This window comes from Triturus cristatus, chromosome 2_1, assembly GCF_964204655.1.
Source record: "Triturus cristatus chromosome 2_1, aTriCri1.1, whole genome shotgun sequence".
NCBI lineage: Eukaryota > Metazoa > Chordata > Amphibia > Caudata > Salamandridae > Triturus > Triturus cristatus.
Window position 1 is genome coordinate 586,248,729 of NC_140581.1, and position 17,038 is coordinate 586,265,766.

The 17,038-nt window shown below is 42.9% G+C and overlaps 1 protein-coding gene across 10 annotated transcripts in view; it reads right to left on the reverse strand.

Moving 5' to 3' along the window:
• The window catches only part of MCTP1 (multiple C2 and transmembrane domain containing 1), a 2,372,456-nt gene that overhangs the window by 12,500 nt on the left and 2,342,918 nt on the right, over nt 1–17,038 (reverse strand). For all 10 annotated transcript variants that reach the window (XM_085632490.1, XM_085632489.1, XM_085632491.1 and 7 more), the window contains 3 exons: nt 11,570–11,679; nt 7,283–7,392; nt 1,557–1,654 (listed from right to left, as the gene is read on the reverse strand). In XM_085632490.1, the coding sequence (XP_085488616.1) occupies nt 1,557–1,654; nt 7,283–7,392; nt 11,570–11,679 (318 nt within the window). The remainder of the gene's footprint in view (nt 1–1,556; nt 1,655–7,282; nt 7,393–11,569; nt 11,680–17,038) is intronic.

Consider the following 17,038-nt stretch of genomic DNA (forward strand, 5'->3'; position numbering starts at 1 on the left):
CGCGCCTCCTGCAACTTTCCAAGTGAACTACTGGGAATGTTTATGAATAGAAAGAACCCCACAACAATATGTTCAGGCGGAGATACAACTCTCTGGCTGTATATCAAAAAAAATCCAGTGAATGAGGCCTTTTGTATCTGTAAAGCCTGTCCATTCTTAAGTTGAGCATTTTTCTATTAGGCCAGTTTGTAAAAGCATGTATTAGTACTGGAGGTGGAGTGCACTTCTATGCGCTATTGCATGTCTTAAAGCTCCAAAAGGTCAAATTCCTTTTTGTTAAAAGTACAAAGACTGCACACTTCTTTCTATTTGCACTAATGGTATAGGACTGTTACCTGAATATGGCATTTTTTAATTATTTAGGTTCAATTCACAAAGTTATGGGAGAGTGCGTATAAGAGTAATACAGGATTTCAAGTCAGCATACTCCTAAATGCTTTTGTGAAAAGGCCTTTGCTGCGTTGCAGGCATGAAACTTGTACGGGTGAGGGGGGGGGGGGGGGGGGAGTGCGTAGTTCCCTTGATTTACTAATGGAATAATCTAATTTCTCTCTGCCACCACTCTAATTGCATGTTTACTGTTTGTCGATAATTATATTTTTGGTGTATTCAGTTTTTGCCTGTTAACACTTGTGTTTAATTTGCGCTTTATGAAACGAATAAATAAAAATGCTTCCTTTTTCAGAGAACACAGTGACGCATCACAGAACAAAAGCAGGGCAAGATACCAGAAGGAAGGAATGAAAATAGCTCACACGTCTGGATCCTTCCTGTCCCTCTAGGCACATTGCCTCAATGACTACATTGGATTGCACCACCATCCTCCTTTACTTCAGACACTTTTGTGATGCACAACTATGACGTCACAGAAAACGGATAAGTGATCAGACGTTGGCTGCATTGAGATTAGCAGTAATTTACCTTCGTTTTGGAAATGTATAATTAAGTGAATGTATTGTCTGATTAATAAAAACCATCACAAAACAACACTGTGCAATACATACAAGAAAACATATTAAATACACGTGTACATTAAAAACATACCCCTCCAAATTCATATACCATAAGAGATTCAATTATAAGTCTGTGGTCAAATAGAACGGTGCTGACAGAGGTGTACAGCTTGGGGGTCCTAAGAGGGCAGAATGCAGGTGCCCCGCCCCCCTTCCCTGGCTCAAGTGCGCTCCATTGGCTAGTAAGTTACGCTAATGCTTCTTTAATGATTCATGAAACATTGGGTTCCGGCCAGTGACCATGACTAACGGGCACCGGAGTACTGCTGTACAGATGTGCAACCCCAAATTACTGTCCCACCCACCCCATTGCGTTAGAGCGCTTGTTCTCCCAGCCGCTCTGAATTTCCATGCTAGAGTTCCATGGTAAAGGCGTCAGGTTCTGTTGTCAATGGAGCTGAACACTTCGACGGCAGACAGACAGATTTTAAACGAGGAGAACCAGCAGTGCCCAATTCATGAGCCATTCTCCCAGCGAGACATTCACTCTCTCGGGGCTCAGACTCAGTGCAGCGCTTCCGGATACAGGGTAACTCTACTCACCACTTGCACGTCCGACGGGACTCGGGACAGGAAGTCCAGCAGCTCATTGTTGTCTATTGTATAAGGGCTTCGGATCTGTTTTGTAAACTTGTTGATGCCTGAAGAGGTAAAGGCCGGGCTAGAAGTTACTAAATCGAGTCATGAAATACTAAAAGCTTTTCGTACCGCCTCGAAACAGGAAAACACATTTCTGATAAAAAATGTTACTGACAGCTACAACATATTTCATTTAACATTATTGCCTGCACTTGCAGACAATATCCGGTGTTAAGTATCCTCTCTGTAGTTAAAACGAGGGCACATACCGACGGGCTATAGTAAACAACTGTTATTGTCCTGCAGGTGACGGCAATAAGGCTATCATACACTGGGATTGTGTGGGAACAGAACTAAGGTTGTCGAGCTAGGATGAGATGTATTAATGGGGGTGGACCTTATACGCTAATGGAAAAAAAATATTGTGGCAGGAACATCTAGAACTCCAGACCATCAAAGTAGAACAGTATGACAAGTTGTCCTATTGAGACCGGATTGCAGAAACTAAGATGTGATAACAAAAGGAAAAGTGGGAATATAGAATTGGAAATGCATTCAACAGAACACCGCAGGTTGTTTTTTAATCACATGCATTGCACAAACGCACTATTTGAGGCAATTAAGATTAAAAATGGTAGATCAAGTTGAAAGTGTTGGTTCCAGCCTTTCATGCAGATCGGCAAATGTGCAGCCTCTCATGGACCTGAAGGTAGTGCAGACACCAACTTGATCTCAAAGCAACATTAGTTATTATTGCTAGCCAACTCAATCTACATATTTCCTCAACCACAAAAGGATAAAAGGCTAAGTGCAGTTTCTAGCATGTGACTTCCACTTTTAATGGAGATTCATAGAGATTTCTGCCGGCACTGCTTAACCAGCTTAGGTTTCTTCTAGATAAGCAAAATACAGCAGACATGCCATGGATGATTTCCGTAGACGCAAAAAGTAACATAGAGCAGAAAAAGATGTACTTAATGAAAGCAGCCTATTAAAAAAATCAGTATGGCCATGTTCTCACACTGATTACATTTCAGAATGTGAATATAAAACTGGAGAAAGCTAGCTCTGGTTCATGAGGTCACTCTGAACAAAACTAATCAATACAGCCTTCAAAAATAAGAAATTGAAAATTAGTGGACACAATGTAATAATTTCCTGAAAAAACCCAAAATATGTGATTGGTGGAATGCTTGAATAACTGCTAACTACTTTGAGTCTAAAGGCCCAAACTAGTCTGGGTTTCTTGCATTTCCATTACGAGGCAAATCACCTGGCAGTTTAAGGTGGATTTTTTTCTACTGGAGCAGGATCAATTCTCATTTTCATAAGATTTGTCTGCATCTGTAGTGGCATGCTATGCACAATAATGATGTCCTGGAAAGAGGCGCAGAACAATTACTGGTGGTTGAGATTAAAACCATCATTTTAATGATCACCGTTTTCTTTTTCTCAGAATGTAATAGTGTTGGACGTATTCTGGCTATGAAAGCTTAATATCAACCAAGATAGCTCTCAAAAGTTTTAAAATTAGACAATAATGCCCATTCCTCTTGCCCAGTATAAGATCCTAGTGCCAGATGTGAAGGACTTGCAAAATTCTTGGATGAGAAATTTAAAACAATTTAGCTCAATTTTCTTCATCTTCCTCATTTTCTGAAATACCTCAGTGTTTAACCCCTTGTGTGCCCATGACGAGCTGGACTCGTCATGGGCCGCGGTTGCGCTGTGCCCATGACGAGTCCAGCTCGTCATGAACCCCGTCCGCTAATGCAACGGCCGGCACAGGGCGGGGAAAGGGCGTGGCACACAAGGGGTTAACAGAAATCCATGCATACACATCTTCAGTTCAAAGAAATTCGAATTCTGATTTATTGAAAACTGTAGCTAAAATGATACTCTTGAACTCTTCACATGCCCAGTTCCATCCAATATCAAATTGCTCGACAGCGCTAAACACCTGAGTTACCCACTTCTACCCTATTAGCCTTGTCTACTGAATTTATCTCTTGACCTTGTCGCTTCCCTGCTGAAGTAACTCCAACTGATGCCTGAGTTCTTAATAACTTTCTGTGTGTCTCAGTGTTTCCGTTCCTTGCAAAGGGCATTGGAAGTGGTGTTGTCCCACAACATATCTATGGCAATGAACATTTAGAATATTTTCAGTTGGGTTTCATACCTGAGTGTAGTACCAAGGTCACCTTGGTTCAAGATTTTGATGATGCATTAAGCTTTCTTGACAATGGAAACACATGTCTACTTGTTCACTTTGCTTATCTGCTGCTTTGGATATGGTCAGGCATTCCACTCTTAGACCCTCTTTGGCCACTATTGTATGCAATAAATATTGCATCCGATAACATCTGACTCCAAGGTGTTTGGTATTAATCGGGTGCAATAAATAGCATCTATCTCGAGCTTTTCGCGAATAATGTGGATTTTCGGGCTTACTGCTTATATCAATCTACCATATTAAACTGAGCCCATTAAAAATCTAGTTTCTCTTAATTTATTCTACTTACTCCAATATTCCTAAGCATTCTTTGATTGACTCTTGCAACATTATTGGCTGTATTCAGTAACCATTATTAACTCAAAATCCCTAGTCATTACTTTTGACCAAAAGACTCCAATTTAAATAAAACTGTGGAGATTACTATGATGAATTAGAGTTTAGCTGAGAATAGGTCCTCAAGACCATCGCACAATCTCTTGTTCTGTCAAGTCTTGACTCGGACAGTCCCTTTTAGCTGCCCCACCTAAAGAAGAACTCGTGCCACTGAAGGCACCTTGGCATTCTATGGCTTGTTAAGTCACTGAGAAGAAAAGATCTGATGACCTCGCCCCATTCTACAAATGCTTCAATGGCTTTCTATTGAAGGTAAATCTTTCTTCACGACATAACGCATAGGATATTGCACTAGTTCATTTCTCTTTTCCTGTCTAAAATATTAAACATATCCGAACAACAATGATCTCTATGCAATGCTGAAACGCTTTTACTGGAATCCCCAGCATTAATGAAAAGAAATCACTACTGCTCAATTGTAGCCAGAATCTGCAATTTCCTCACTCCTGCTCTACGCATTACTTGTTATTACACCCATTTTGATTCTCTCTTACCCTTTCACATAACTTTTACATACTAACTACTGTATCCGGTTCTGGTCTTTTTCGGGACAATTTGTTCGTTTTCACTTTTCCTCTTACATTTATTTCCTCACTTGTGATGGAGTTTACTCACATATTAATGCCTATTAAGTTCTTGCTCATATGTGATTGTAAACTGCTCTCACATGTTTGCGCCACGACCATATAAAACATCTAAAATAAACCAATAACTGATCACCAAAGCGAGAATGCCCATTTCCCGCATTGTCTGATGTAATTAATGTCTCCGTGGAATGGGGCCCATCAGCAGCGTAACGCAAAATGATAGGGCCCCCTGCAGAATGTAATGAGGGACCCCTGTGTCTCCCATATCTTACATATACACATTGACATTGAGCTTTATGGAGGTCCTGTGAAAGGTTGAGGGGTCCCTGAACTACTGGGGCCTCTCTGCACGGCAGGACCTGCAAGGAAGTGCATTGCATCTGTGGGGACCAGGGCACGAGTCGGGGGTACACGCAGGTGGACGGGGTGAACGATGTCCACCCTGCCAAGAATTTGGGCCTCACTAAATAATGTGCTGAACTCGTCCCGGTGTAATGTCCAAACACCGGGACACTTTCAGCAGTGCCTGCACGTTGTCTGCTTTCCATCTGCAACAACGTGCAGTCGGGACAGGGCTTTCTTATTTAAGACTCCTGCTGGGCCCATAACAAAGGCCCAATCTGAGGGGTCATCAGGCCTCCATTTGTTCAGTATCTTGGCTGGGAGCAGTCAGGAGCCTCAAACCTGATGCAAATGAAGCAGAGGAGAAACAAAGGCACACACCTTGTTAGCACTTCACACATACTTAAGAGAGGCAGCTTTTTACTTTGTTCACTCCCTGTTTAGGAGATATGCATGCACTATAAGAAGTCAGATGTGTTGGTCTTTCCCAGTATTTAAACAAAGCAAATTGCATTTATTGCATTTATATAGAGCTTACTTCCCCTGAGAAGGCGTTGAAATAATTTAAGTACCACTATTTTTTCTTGTATAGCCCTACTCATTCTAATGCAGAGTGTCAGAGCGCTTTACATCAGCACGTGCATATTACATGTGCAATAAATTATAGAAGTTTGTAAATGAATGTACAGGATGTGTTACATAAAACTGGGGTATTGCAAGGTGTAGAAGTCACATATCATCTTCCATAGCTCACTGTGCTTTTGCCCTTGCAATGCACTAAAACATACACATGATAGACCTGCTAAACATATATGTGAGGGCTTGAGATCTGATGTCACTTCTTGTGATGCCACTTCCTGTAAAGTCGTGGCTTGTGATGGCACTTTCTATGAATTCAATTTCTGGGATGCCATGTGTGATGTCGTGCTGTCGCGCGCCGTGATGTCACTTGCATACTTGTAAACTAGGTCAGTCCCAGCACTTCTTTTTTAGAACTTCTGCCCTGGTGGGGACCATCTAAAGCCCAGATACCTGTCTTCCTCTTCCTAGCAGCATTCTACTGCCTGGAGCCCCCATCTCCCTAAAGAGAATGGAGTCGATTACGCGCAGATGGACGGAGAAAGTGGAGCCTGTGGAGGGGGGAGGGGCAGTGACATAAAACAAGTGCACTAGTGTCTGAGCTCTGAGCGTGCAGCGCATCTTGCACCAATTATTGGCCGTTGAGATAACTCACTCCACGTGTTTATGCTGCTCTGAGTGGAATTTCTCTTCAAGTTCTAAACTTTGTTTGTCCCACATTTCCTAATCGCCACGTATTAGCAAATCACGCAAAACTACTTAAAAAAGACATCAGTGGCTTAGGGTTTTAAACGATAGCCCCTAGACTAGAGTAAGGAGTTAAAAGATCTGCAAGAAGTAATGTAGCTGGCAACAGATGCCAGGCTGAAACCGAGAAACCGGCCCTCCGTGCCGATGGTCCGTCTACAAGGCCTTTCCGCGTTAACCCCCGCAGCAGGCCACGCTGCACACAGGTGCGTGGGCGCCATCTTGAGCTCCTATTAAACGCGAATCAGGGGAACCGCTGGCTGCTCTGCACTCTCTAGCTCTCACTGAGGCGGAGGCAGTCACACGGCACTGTCCTATCTAAAAAGGGCAGTGGCTCTCAAACTTAAGCTGCCCCTTGTTTATAAATGGGTGTGAAACACTGCACATATTTTTCTGTCCGGCTAGAGGTGACCCTTCCTAAGGTGCCTGAATATCCTTAAGATGAAGTGCTGCAGACAGGAGCTGATTGTCTTCAATGGACTGTACGGGTGGAAATGCCTCGGTTTTATGTATAAGTGGTGCACACAAATCATTATAATATCAAGTGCACGCGGCCCTGTGATGTATGGGGAATCCTTACGGCTACATGTTTATGGTACGATGGAAACTGGGGCGCTGCGAAAGAAAAATGCACCTTGCCAGCAGGTCTAAATCTTTGTACAGTTGCGATTTTTAACTAACCTGTCTCCCTCAATCACTGAGCACCTTCCCGGCTATAAATACTGGCCCCCACTGACAGCATAACTCTCCCGTCAAGGCAGGTCGCTCGAAGCAGCACAGACAGTTCAACAAAAGGCTGTACCTACCCCAGACAAGGACAATGTATCTCAGCGGGATGAAATACAGCACTGCGGTGAAGACACATAGGGCTACCATCGCCAGCCAGCTCAGGAAGGGCACCCTCCAATTGAATGTGCTGAAGAAGAAAAAACAACACCAGCAGTCAGCGAGCAAACCACCTCACACATTCAAAGAAAGATGTCAACAGGGAAGGTGTTCAGCGGAAAATGTATCCGTGCGCCCGAAACAGGCAGCCTTCCTCACTTCAAAGGGCAAGGCATGCTGGGAAAGTGCACATGTGGAATATTAACCAGACTTTGGTGGGAACTGCAGTTGGCCAGTTACACATGGTTTCTGTTCGGTGTAGCTGTTGGCACATGAGTTTTCCCCGGATAATAAACTGCTGCCAAGAAAAGTTCCGTTGATTCAAATTGTCTATGGGATTCATTGGTGCGGGTGCAAGTAGCAGCATTTCTATTGTTTTTCCCAATGCGAAATGGGAGAGACACAAACCTTTGTTCAAGCTAGCAGACATTGCTGGCAACCAATACAATGTCAGCTTGAAGAATTGGCATTTGCAAAGTAGTAAATGGCGCAAACTCTAACAATGCTTCATTAAATCATTCATTGTGTGTGCCAATGAAGGAAAAACATCTGCGCTGATGAGCTAATATTGTTCATATGCAAGTACAGTGCGGAGTCAATGAAAATGCGAATGGATGGAGGCAGCTTTTCTGTCAAATTGTTTTATTTATTAAAGATGCAAGTATTCAGTTTTCTTACTCACATCACCTGGAGGGCATAATAAAGTCAAAAGGATAAAAAAGGGTTAATGTTATTTGTGGATGGAATAAGCACGCATCTTTAATTTTCTCTCCTTGAACCATAAACTAATTTGTGGTCCTAATTACGAGTGGGTGAAAGAACGCAGCGGTATTTACTACATACAGCTGGTAAATACCAATACCATGGGGTGAAGAAATTGCCGGATGTGTTCAATAACCTCATGCTGTGAGTTTTACTTTGGAACATTGAAATTTACTTCAGCTATTGAGATCAGGGCTAGGTATTTATGTAGGAAGATTACATCAGTATTGCTCCCTGTTGTTGCACCCTACAGTGCCTTCTCTGGACTGTGAACCCATACCACAGGATGGGCCTGACTGACCACTAAGGCTCAATTCATGGGCCGCTTGGTAATTAATGGTTGCTGTTCATTGTCAGGGGATGCACAGTGTGACATAGGCCCTGATTACGATGTCGGTCGGAGTTGCCTGCGACAAACATCGTTGCAGATGGGGAACCGACCGACCTCAGGTAGGCGGTTTTTACACCGCAATTAGGATGTACCCGCACATGGTGTGGTCGCAAACTTCAATTTTTCAATAGGAGCTTGTGCAGAAGGCCGAAACCGCCTGCAGCACATGAAGTATTTACACATTCCTGCACAGTGTGGCAGGCGCCTGCCATCCGATGCAGGGATGGGATGGGGGGCACTATAGGTGCCCACCAAGGCCACATGCGGAGGGCCTGGGGTGTAGGGGGCCCTTCTAGTGGCCCCAAAGACACTTCCTGACAGCAGTTCCATGTCGGAAAGTGCCATCATAATCCTGAGGGCGTATATGCCGTACTTTAGGGATTATGATGCCTTTCCGACTGGAGCCCGCCGGTACGGAGTCTGATTTCCTGGCCGGTTTAAAATCTGATCGCCGTCACTGTAATACGGCGGTCGGAGTTTTAACCTACAATGTTGGTCGGAAAGCTTCCGACCATGGGTCAGAGGCTTTGCGACCGACATTGTAATTAGGCCCAAAGTCTTTCAGAGTCAGCTTCTACTCACTGAACAGTTGCTATGTATGAATTAAAATTTCTCATATTCATTAGCCTGGTTGGCCACATGGAGGCACCTAGGGACAGAAGACTCAGGGCTAAGTAACAATTCTGAGTATGGATCGTGAAAGATTGTAACTGCTATGCTGAGCATGGATGGGGCATAGAGGAAGGTTACTAGTGTTAAAGCACAGAATAATTATAATGATAGAATATTAAGCATGCAGCAACCTTGTTATTTTCCTAAGATCCTGCAACTGGTACCCAAGCAAGCAGCCAATGATTTGTATTGTCTTATATCAATCCTGCAGTAGGGTCAGACTAGATTCCCTACAAAACATCTGCAACACAGAGGGTCATAACATTGTGATACACCATTGGGTCTCTCCTTCCCCCGTATGCAGTAAAGTGTGCTACATAGTATCACCAGTTGGAGATACGTGCCTGCTTCAAACTTTCGACCATATAACTGTGGTGTCAGCACGCATCAGGTATTCCCCAAGTGGTCCCCATATATCTTTTGGTCTGGTTGATATAGCTTGGAGCGACACAAATGTCTCTGTTAGGCCATTGCATATAGAAGCATCCATACGCCAGGTATATCAGATGTTACAACACAGGGCTTTACATCTCATGCCTTTACCTCGCTGGCATTACAGCGCGTTGACCTTTAACTCGCGTTGTAATACCACAAAGGACTTTACAATGTATACCTTTACCATGCAATTCAATTGTAATGTCTGAGATATATATGTATATTTATTACCCAGTGGCTGTCCTCACTGGGTACATAAAGTTAGGTCAGCGTTACCATAAGAAATGCCTTTTTTGGTTTGATTAAAACTTTGCGCAGTTTGACAAATCTACATGAAACTTTCCAAAAATGTTTTCTTTATTGACTAGTTTCTTCATGGAGAGAGTCAGGGTGATAGTTAAGCATAGGCGAGTAAAAGAGGGACCAAAAAGCAAAATCCCCATTCATTTTCCATAGATTTGTTTTAAAGAAGCAATATTGCAAAAAAAGGACACAGAATTACACCAAATTTGTCAGGAAGTGTGCTTTGGTGTAAATCCGTGCAGTAGTATTTGAGATATTGGCTCGAAAATACAATAATTATTTACACTTAACCAGGGCACAAGTCCTAAAAAAGAAGTGGGGGGACGCTGACGTCACGACAGGAAGTGACGTCACGAAGGGTGGCTTGCACCATCAGACTCATTGCCTCCCCTCGCTCACCCCTTAGATGTGATTGCATTAGAGAAGCCAGCGCGTGAGCAGCGTTCTGAATGAGCTCCGATCTCACCCCAGAGAGGCCAAAGAGTGAATGTGAGGGTCCATTTGCTCCAGTTATCGGGCTCCCGGTAAAATAAGTGGGGAGACGCCGTCCACCCGCGTGGTACCCTGACTCGAGCCCTGCACTTAACCAATTCAAACGTGCTTAGTGGTACCTTATGACACAGGTCTGCTGCAATTCGACCTTACTGTACTAAAGAGTGTGGTGAAATTCCAATAGAAGTGTAAGTGGAAAATGCAACGATTTGGAACCCCTGTGTTAAATTTTCCTACCATGACCAATGTGCATGAAAAATTTCAGAGGCCATATTTAGGGAAACAAGTACCTTTCTTGTGAAGATTGTGTGCCGGTTTGTAAAAAGTTTTAGAGCCAATTTGATGGATCGGCATGACATTTTGCAAACGTTTATTTGAACTTAAATCCTTCATTTAATCTTATATACAGATTTGTCAGGTGTGTAAAATGTTGTGGGGGATTCTAAAATATATATTTCCCAATCAGCTCCAAATATGTAGAATGGGAGAGTCCTTTCCTCTCTGGATTTCCCTTCTCTCTTTGAAACGAAGGAGCAGCAACATCGCCCTGGTGTCACCTGGGATTTAAGTGGAAGCTTTTTCAATATTACATACAAGCCATAGTTGCTGCTTATTTATCTTCTGCAACTAACAACCACTGACAAAGCCAATAGTCCTGACTTGTTGTAGGTACGATGTTACTTGTTGATCATATATCTGGATGCAATGACAGCAACAGCAAAATAAAAGTTGGGCGGCACACTATGCTAAGCACAGATTTTTAGCTTAGGTGTTTTGAGCCACGCCCATAATTACATTGGCCACGCCCCTTTGAGAGACCCCCCCCAGTTTTTTCATCCCACTTAAAGCCCTAGCTGCCAATAAGGGGTTTTATTTCCTAAGGTTCATTTAAAATGTGTGGTGGATAATATTGGTTATGTTGGTGCAAGCAGGCATGCGGGCAAAGAGAACACTCCCCACAATACTGGTTGGGGGACTGAAACCAGGGTGTTTGGGCATGAGTATACGGTTATGCAGTTCTGGGTTACATAGAAAATGCCGTCTAGATGGCGAGTTTTAGTGCAACTCTCATTGGTGCTCAGGAGAAGTTTACAAAGGTTAGATTACAAATCCCCATCAGTGAAGCACACACCCGCAATACACTCACACTTACTTTTTAAGCCTCTCTGCAAAAGAAGCCACTTCGTCAAGGACATTCTGAACACTGACACAAACCTCTTGGATTGCATACAGTTTGTTCATGAATCCTTTCTTTTCACTGTCCTAAAATACAAAAAAAATCCATGACATTAAACAAGTGCACCGTCTTACGTTTCTCTTGCTTTAAAAAAAATATGTTTGTTAAGCAACATCACGGCAGAGCAGTTTCACAAGAAAACAAAAGAAACTCCATAGTTTTACGTCAAACCCACATACAATAAACAGCTACTCAGTAAAGAATGTCCAGGTTTACATGTACTCAGCACACAACATGACAGAAGGACAAGTAGGAATTTCAACATTCTTTTAACCATTGCAAGGATAAAGCATGATTTGTATTGTCTTATTTCAGACCTGCAGTAGGGTCAGTCTAGATTCCCTACAAAACATCTGCAACACAGAGGGTCATAACATTGTTATACACCATCAGGTTTCTCCTTCCCCCGTATGCAGTAAAGTGTGCTACATAGCATCACCAGTTGGAGATACGTGCCTGCTTCAAACTTTCGACCATATAACTGTGGTGTCAGCACACACCAGGTATTCCCCAAATGGTCCCCATGTATCTTTTGGTCTGGTTGATATAGGTTGGAGCGACACAAATGTCTCCGTTAGGCCATTGCATATAGAAGCATCCAAAAGCCAGGTATATCAGATGTTACAACACATCTCATGCCTTTACCTCGCTGGCATTACAACGCGTTGACCTTTAAATCGCGTTGTAATACCACAAAGGACTTTACAATGTATGCCTTTACCGTGCAATGCAGTTGTAATGTCATGGGATATATATGTATATTTATTGCCTAGTGGCTGTCGTCACTGGGTAGTTAAAGTTAAGTCAGCGTTTCCATAAGAAATGCCTTTTTTTTGGTTTGCTTATAACTTTGACGCAGTTTGACAAATCTACGTGAAACTTTTCAAAAAGATTTCCTTTATTGACTAGTTTCTTCATGGAGAGAGTCAGGGTGATAGTCAAGCGTAGGCGAGTAAAAGAGGGAGCCAAAAAGCAAAATCCCTATTCATTTTCCATAGATTTGTTTTAAAGAAGCAATATTGCAATAAAGGCGACACAGAAATACACCAAATTTGTAAGGAAGTGTGCTTTGGTGTAAATCCGTGCAGTAGTTCTTGAGATATTAAGGCTAAAAATTTAAAAAAATTAAAATAAAATATTATATATATATATACATATATACGCCAGTAGGTAGTTATAGTTAGGACCTATTTTCCATAGGAAATCCGCAAAATTCTATTTGGAATAACCTTGGCGCCGACTGACGAATCTTCGCGAACTTTTCCAAACTTTTGGCCAGCTCCGGTCCGCTCCTATCCTGAAAATTTCACGGTGATTCATCAAGCGGGGGCCAAGAAAAAAGGGGGGTCCCAAAACGCGTTTTCCCCGTGCATTTTCCCATAGGACCTGTTGGCGCAGCTACAGCCCGAACTGCTGAACGGAATTACACCAAATTTGGCAAAGAGGTAGTCCTCAGTTCAGACTCGTGCCTTTTGCTTAAATGGTGTAAATCCGTTCAGTAGTTCCTGAGAAAATTAGAGTTAAAAAGATAGATATATCTGGGCGGAGCCTAACCAAACATCTCATCGTGAGATCTGATTGGCTGTCAGTGCTTCATCCAAGAAGTGTTGGCAGCCATCTTGGGACCAATATACATGATAGCACCTCATGAAAAAGCATTGCAGTTAATAGAAGGTTTTAAGACTTTAGTTACATTATAAATCATTTGTTGATGGTACCATACTCCTTTTAGGAATTGTGGTGTGTTCTAAGGTGATTTTACCATGTGAAAAAGCCTTCTGCTGTAATATCATGAATCATGTTTGAGAGAAAACTATTTTCTCATGCTTTTCCCACAGAGGTTTGGAAGGTGATCTATAAGCTAAACTGAGAGCATATTTTCTGTAAATTCACATTATCTTTCTCAGTTATGTGAGAATGAGGTCTGACATTCTCAGTAAAACATGTACATCCAACAAGGGCAGAGACTGTCAGTTGATTCCTTTGTGTTCTACTGCAGCTTCCCAGAGTGTTCTAAAGAACAACTAGAGCGCTAACAGTCCTACTTATGACAAACGTACTGCACACCTGAAGCCATCTTGATTGGAATAAAGTGGTAACTCTTAAAACATTTAATTTAAAAAGGAACAAAATGATGGGGTTCATTTTGCCATAGAAAGTATGATTAGTGCTGCAGAAAGAAAAATTAAGGCACATTTTGAGTGACTTCTCAAATTCTCTTCTATTTCATACAACAATTCTGACATGCAGACTGAAACATGCACTTTCAATACCAGCAGCAGACTTCCCTGGTGAGCAGTAGCTTTACTACAGTGATCTAATAAGCAACTAGAGTGCTAACATTCTGAATTTATGGCAAACGTGTGACACATCTGAATGCCTTCTTGATGGAATCAAAGTAAAAAACTGAAAGTATTTCCTACTGAGGAGACTGTAGTAAATGAGGAAATTAGGAAACTTCATAACAAATAAGTCTCCCAAAATGGCCACCAGAGACAAAAGAGCCCAAATGTAGCCCAAATATCACCCAGATGTAGCCCAAGTTTAGCCCAATGACAGAATGTCCCAGAGTGTTCTAACGAACAACTAGAGCGCTAACAGTCTTACGTATGACAAAAGTATGGCACACCTGAAGCCATTTTGATTGGAATAAAGTGGTAACACTTAAAACATTTAATTTAAAAAGGAACACAATGAGGGGGTTCATTTTGCAATAGAAATTATGATTAGTGCTGAAGAAAGAAAAATTAGGGTACATTTTGAGTGACTTCTCAAATCCTCTTCTATTTCATTAAAAAATTCTGATATGCAGACTGAAACATGCACTTTTAATACCAGCAGCAGACTTCTGTGGTGAGCAGTAGCTTTACTACAGTGATCTAATGAGAAACTAGAGTGCTAACATTCAGAATTTATGGCAAATGTGTGACATATCTGAATACCTTCTTGATGGAATCAAAGTAAAAAACTGAAAGCATTTCCTACTGAGGAGACTGCAGTAAAGAGGAAATTAGGAAACTTCATAACAAATAAATCTGCCAAGATGGCCACCAGAGACAAAAGAGCCCAAATGCAGCACAAATATCACCCAGATGTAGCCCACATGTAGCCCAATGACAGAAGTGTGCAAAACACGTATTTTTTGTGTATTTGCAGTTTTATATAGTGCAGTCTTGTCAGGTATTGGAGTGCTTTACATGAGCATTGGTTACATCACACAAGATCAAATTCATTTTGGTTGTAGACATGGGGAGATTAAGTGATTTGACAAGAATCACAGAATGTTGAGCTGAAGCAGAAACTCCAAACTGGTTCCCCAGTTACAAAGTTTGCAGCTCTGGAAGTAACACCACATCCTCTCCCCTAAGTGCAACATTTAATCAAGTGGTCAACTGGATAAAGAAACATAAAGATTACCAATAATTTAAAAGTTCTTTGTTGTTATTTGAAAACTCAGAAAATATGTCCTCATTTTAGTTTTTTAGAGCACTAACCATAATTTTGATGCAAATAAGACCCTCTCATATATGTAATTTCTAAAGGAAATGCTCTAGGTATTACAGTTTTGATTACATCAAGATGACGTCAGGCGTTCCACACTTTTGTAATAAATATAGAATGTTAGCAATCTAATTGTTCATTGGGATACTGTTGAGAGGCAGAGGCCATGGGCACGGACTCTGAAAATTGAAGGCTGGTAGGAGAGTGCAGAGGCAACAATTTGACCACACTGGGCAGGCAGGAAGGGCAGTGGCAGCACAACAGACTATGGAGGGCAGTGGAAAGGGGGGCAGGGGCAATAAACCAACAATGCAGGACAGGCAAGAGAGGCTGTGGCAATATAATAGACCATTGTGGGCAGAAGGAAGAGGCAGTGGTAGTACAACCATACATGCCAACAGACCCGTTTCAGCCAGGAAACGTCCAATGTTTTTAAGCTCAAATGGGCTTTATTTGATCTGTCTCCTGTCTACAATCTCCTCTTTTTCAATGTAATTCAAAGGGGAAAATCAATACCCCAGTTTTTTTTTCAAAATCTCCCTCTTAACAAGTTCAAAATGTTCGCAAGTATGGTACATTGGATCATGGTAGTTAGGAGGAATTGGGGTAGGGACATGGACTCGGATAACAGAGGACAGGAGGGACATGGAGAGGTGCACCAAACTGACCCTACAGGGCAGGCATCAGGGTTTGCAGCAGCACAATATACCACACAGAGCATGCAGGGCGGGAGTGCAGCACAACAATCCATAGAAAGCAATAGGGAGGGGACAGGACCATGCACATGGACAACAGAGGGGAAAGAGGCAATGGTAGCTAACTGACCATAATGGACAGACAGGAGAGAAAGCTGCAGCATAACAGACCATAAAGGGCAGGAGGGACGGATCAGGGGCATTACAATGGAACAGACAAGTCAGGAGGGAGGGAATAGGGGTCTGCACATGAAAACAGAGGGCTGGGGGCAAGGGGGCAGGGAAGGAGCAGCAAGATGACCATGGAGGTCAGGCAGGATGGGCACTAGAAACAAGACACACCATGGAGAGCAACAGTGAGACTATGATGGCATACACACAGACCATGGAGGGAAGGTGGGAAGGGGTCAGGGACAGCTAGCTGACCACACAGGGAAGGTGGGAGGGGCCATGGCAGCACAGAAGACCATGCATGGCAAGCAGGAGGGTTAGTGGCAGCACAATGGCTATGATGGGCAAGAAGGAGGGTGCAGGGGCATGCACAAAGGACCATGGATTATAGAAGGGAGGGTCAGGTCCTGGGCACAGACAAGACAGTTCAGGGGAAGGGGCCTCACAACAGACTGCGCGGGGCAGGCAGGAGGAGCAGTTGCAGCACAACAGACCAGGGAGGACAGAAGGGTGTGGCAGTAAAATGGACCATGGAGGACAGGAGGAAGGGGATAGGGGCATGGCATGTGGACAGGCACAAAGACATCGGAGGGCAGGGGGAAGGAGAATAGGGACAGCAAGCTAAGCACAGAGGCTAAGCAGGAGGTCAATGATGGGCCATAGAATTGGACAATGGAGGGCAGGAGGAGTGTACTGGTACATCACGCTAAATGGAGGGCAGTGGCAGCACATCAAACCATGCATGGCAGGAGGGAGGAGACTAGTCCATGGATTCAGACAACAGAGGATAGGGAGGAGGTGGATGGGGCAGCAAGCTAACTGTTCAGAGAAGGTGGGTATTAGGAACTTTATTGTTTTTAAAATGTGTGTCTGTGCGAACTACTTAAAATATGAACAAGTATGCAGTATAATCTCACTTTTATTCAGGAAGAAGAGGACGTTTGTGACTGTGACTCCAGGCTCACTTGGCAGAAACACCCCCTGACCCTCCACCCCCCATCGCAAAATGTAATGCCTG